Source organism: Xenopus laevis, chromosome 5L (genome assembly GCF_017654675.1).
Source record: "Xenopus laevis strain J_2021 chromosome 5L, Xenopus_laevis_v10.1, whole genome shotgun sequence".
Taxonomy (NCBI): domain Eukaryota; kingdom Metazoa; phylum Chordata; class Amphibia; order Anura; family Pipidae; genus Xenopus; species Xenopus laevis.
Genome location: NC_054379.1, coordinates 23,583,099 through 23,586,766, shown reverse-complemented (window position 1 = coordinate 23,586,766; position 3,668 = coordinate 23,583,099). Strand labels below are relative to the sequence as shown.

The 3,668-nt window shown below is 38.4% G+C and overlaps 1 protein-coding gene across 1 annotated transcript; it reads left to right on the top strand.

Moving 5' to 3' along the window:
• Positions 1-1,296: 1,296 nt before the first annotated feature.
• On the top strand, positions 1,297-3,144 carry LOC108716530. The gene is made up of 4 exons (XM_018262721.2): positions 1,297-1,769; positions 1,899-1,976; positions 2,135-2,215; positions 2,472-3,144. The coding sequence occupies exons 1-4, from the start codon at positions 1,491-1,493 to the stop codon at positions 2,817-2,819; spliced, it is 786 nt and encodes a 261-aa protein (XP_018118210.1). The 5' UTR covers positions 1,297-1,490; the 3' UTR covers positions 2,820-3,144.
• Positions 3,145-3,668: the final 524 nt, after the last annotated feature.

Here is a 3,668-nt window from a genome sequence, read left to right as displayed (position 1 = left end):
CTCTATAGTTACGCCCCTGAACTCAATCAGAATGACACCCTGAAGATCATTGAGTAGTTTATTTCCAAACTGTGAGGATCTTGACAGCAGCGAACAACCAGATAGGTCAAAAGATTATAAAATTATCCACTCTAGCAATATACATGCAGTTCAAAATGAAGCCTAGCATATACTGTACTACTGGACAAGTGGAGTAAACCAACAGACAGAGAACAGAGGGGCTAACAGGAGGGGAGATGGAACAAAACAAGCAAAAGCAAACCATGAAATAAATAATGCATGTGTAACATGACACCAAGAATTGTTACTGCATTATTACCCCCATGTCACTGTACTGCATATTACAACATGGCATCTGCTTGTCCGTTTGGGAATTATAAATGATATTATTGAGATGATATTCTATATTTTCTTAACAAATAAAGTCGAACTGTAGAATAAATGGGTGAATACACAACATATAGATTCCACACAAATATATGTTAATGGATGCAAAAAGTTAATGGGCTTACAAGACGCATAAAGTTTTTATGTGTAAATTATGAGTTATTATGATCTTTAGATTTGTATAGTCTATTTGCTGGGGATAAATTGGAGAGGTTGAACTTGAGTTAAAGTTAGATATGTAACTTTGTACAACCCAAACCCTATAGTACCGGTATAGGAACCCTTATCCGGAAACCCGATATGCAGAATGCTCCAAATTACGGAATGTCTCCCATAGACTCCATTTTATCCAAATAATCCAAATTTTTTAAAATGATTTCTTTTTCTCTGTAATAATAAAACAGTAGCTTTTACTTGATCCTAACTAAGATATAATTAATCCTTATTGGAAGCAAAACCAGCCTATTGGGTTTATTTAATGTTTAAATGAATTTCTAGTAGACTTAAGGCATGAAGACCCAAATTACGGAAAGATCCGTTATCCGGAAAACCCCAGGGCCCGACCATTCTGGATAACAGGTCCCATACCTGTAATTAATTTCATGTTGAGCACAGAGGTAATTGCCCCTTTCAGTGTCTTAAAGGCTATAAGGAGCTGAGATTGAGTCAATTCAAGACTAGTGATTGTCTTGAATTTATGATTTTCAACAAGACAATATGAATTTATGAAATCCAATTTTATGATTTAAAGTTTTAGTCTCCCTAACAGTCATTCTATATTTATCCTGACTGAAAGCTGACTTGGTCTGTGGCAGTTGATGTCACATGATTGTTAGTGGCGACTTCACAATGGTCGCCATGAACATTAGGGATGACATCACAGTGGTGCCCCTGAAACAAGCTGGTATAAGGGCTGTTTACAGTTGGGATTGTCAGATTAGTGACTGAATGCCACCATGAGGCCACTAATCATCACCCTATTTATTTTCATTGGATTTTTACGAGTAAGTTCTGTTCTTGTTTATGGGGTCATGTATAGGAACTGTTTTGGAGTCATTATGGGTTCCTGTTATTAGTGTTATCTGTTAATGTACCAGTGACTTATGGGTTTGTTGAGAAGTTTCTATACAATGTACAGCACCATGTCCCAAACATCTGATCCATGTACTTTTCTCTTACAGGAAAGAGATATCAAAGAACATATTGAGACATCGGATTATGTGACTGAAGGATTCAACTACATCAAACTCAGTTTGCCAGTTTGCCCAGTGTCTGTTGAAAAGGCCGGTTATGTAGAGGATGTAGAGTGCGGCAATACCCTGTTTGTACAGGAAGAGATCAGACCAGTCCCTCTGCTGATTCCTACAGACATAAGATGTGATGTAAGTCAGTATTGATTTATGTGTTACCAATGCACTATACAGGGAGTAGGAAGGGAAGGTTACTATGAGATGTACTGATATTGTATCTATTGTTCCACTGTGTGAATAACTGATCCTCTTCTATTGCAGGGCTTGCGTTGTCCAATTCCTTCTATAGAGGGTCAGCTCACTAACCGAGAGCCAGAGCTGAGTAGCGCCATCATTCAGGTAAGCTGGAATCAATTGACCTATAATTCAGGCCCTAACTGTCAATACAGAGAAGGTTATATGTGAGTGCCAGTTGGCACTTGCTGCCTCCCTAATGTACTGATATGTTAGTGATTGAGGATCCACCTGTCTGACTAACTGATATTCTTCTATTGTAGGAATTCCAACTAATTGTGCCTTATATTGAGACCCTCATCAGAGATACTGAGAATGGCACTAGTGTGAAAGGAATCCTTTTGGTAAGTCATTGCAATAGTGAACTCATTATAAAACAATTCAGACTGGGAATCAGTGAGTTACTCTGGAATCAGACTTTCCTACTCTATCCCATTAACTGCTAGTGAGTTGTTCTCTCAATAGAATATATGAATATTATAAAGGGAATAAATATATATTCTATAGGTAACAAGTTTGTGAAATAAAGGAAATTTTTGTTAAATTAATGAATGTTCTTTGTTCTGAGTTTTTCTGATTTTTTTCTCTCCTTTCATGTAGGGCGTCTTGTTACCACAAGTCTTTGTCTATCTACTAGAATTCTGCTGGTCCAGCAGAAAGAAGGCAGAAAAGGAGGCCCCTGCTGAAAAAGAGAGCGAAGGGCCACAACATCCTGCTCAAACCCATGATAACATGGAGGCAGAAGCAGAACTTAGTAGGAGTGGAAGCAAAAAGAAGGAGGAGCCTAGAAGCGCTAAGAAGAAGAAAAAGCTGCACCACTCTGAGGCTCATGAACACCAAGGCTCACAGAGACCAAATAACAATGCAACAATGAACGCAGAAGAGGAGAAGGAATTAAAGCAGCTTTTCCAGCAGTTCATCTGCCAATGCTTGGAAGGAGATTTCTGAGGAGAAGTCATAGAGAGACGTGGATGGGAGGGAGGACAGAAACTTCTCCAGATTGTTCCTGCACAGAATTCCCATAGCGATTCCTACAAGCTCTGAAAGCAAAACAAGATTTTTTTAAATAAAACTTTACTGAAATGTAATCTCTGACTTTTCTTTGTCTTTCTTTCTTTCTCAAAATGGTTTATGTAAGAAAAGCACCGGGAGGGAACAGATACAGGGTTAAAGGGTAACTCAGTGAGGGTCACTCTATGTCTAATCAAGGGAACAATCACACAGGTAGTGTTAGGACCTAACAAACCTTTTTAGAGTGTAATAGAAATGACAGTTACACTTGCATGGACTGTATGTTGCCATTCAGTGTTGCACGCAAATTGCAAAAAGCAGGAATGCTAACAAGTACTTTCATGAATAACTTTTAACTTTAAAATGTTGTTATTGCATGTATAATTAGCTCATATCATTTTAATTTCAGTCTAATAAATAATAATTGACAGTTATCTCTATGCCATGGGCTACAGTGATCAAATAATTCTACTAAAAGAATAGCATTTGCCCTAATTATTCGTCCCACCATGATACACTGTGCTATGATACATACAATATGCTATTTTCACATCATCACATCAACATCACATGAGAAATTTAATTTACATCTGCATATTCTCAGGCACTGTCTAAGCCATCACCCCAAATCTCACCCTATCTGGCCTTCAGGCTGAGCCCCCTTAGCTCATAACAAGGTTACAGATATATAGAAACCTTGGGGTAACAGTCACCCTGCTATAGTTCCAGGGGTACCCAGGCATACATAAGCACTCGCCCCAAATCTCACCCTAACTGGCCTTCGGG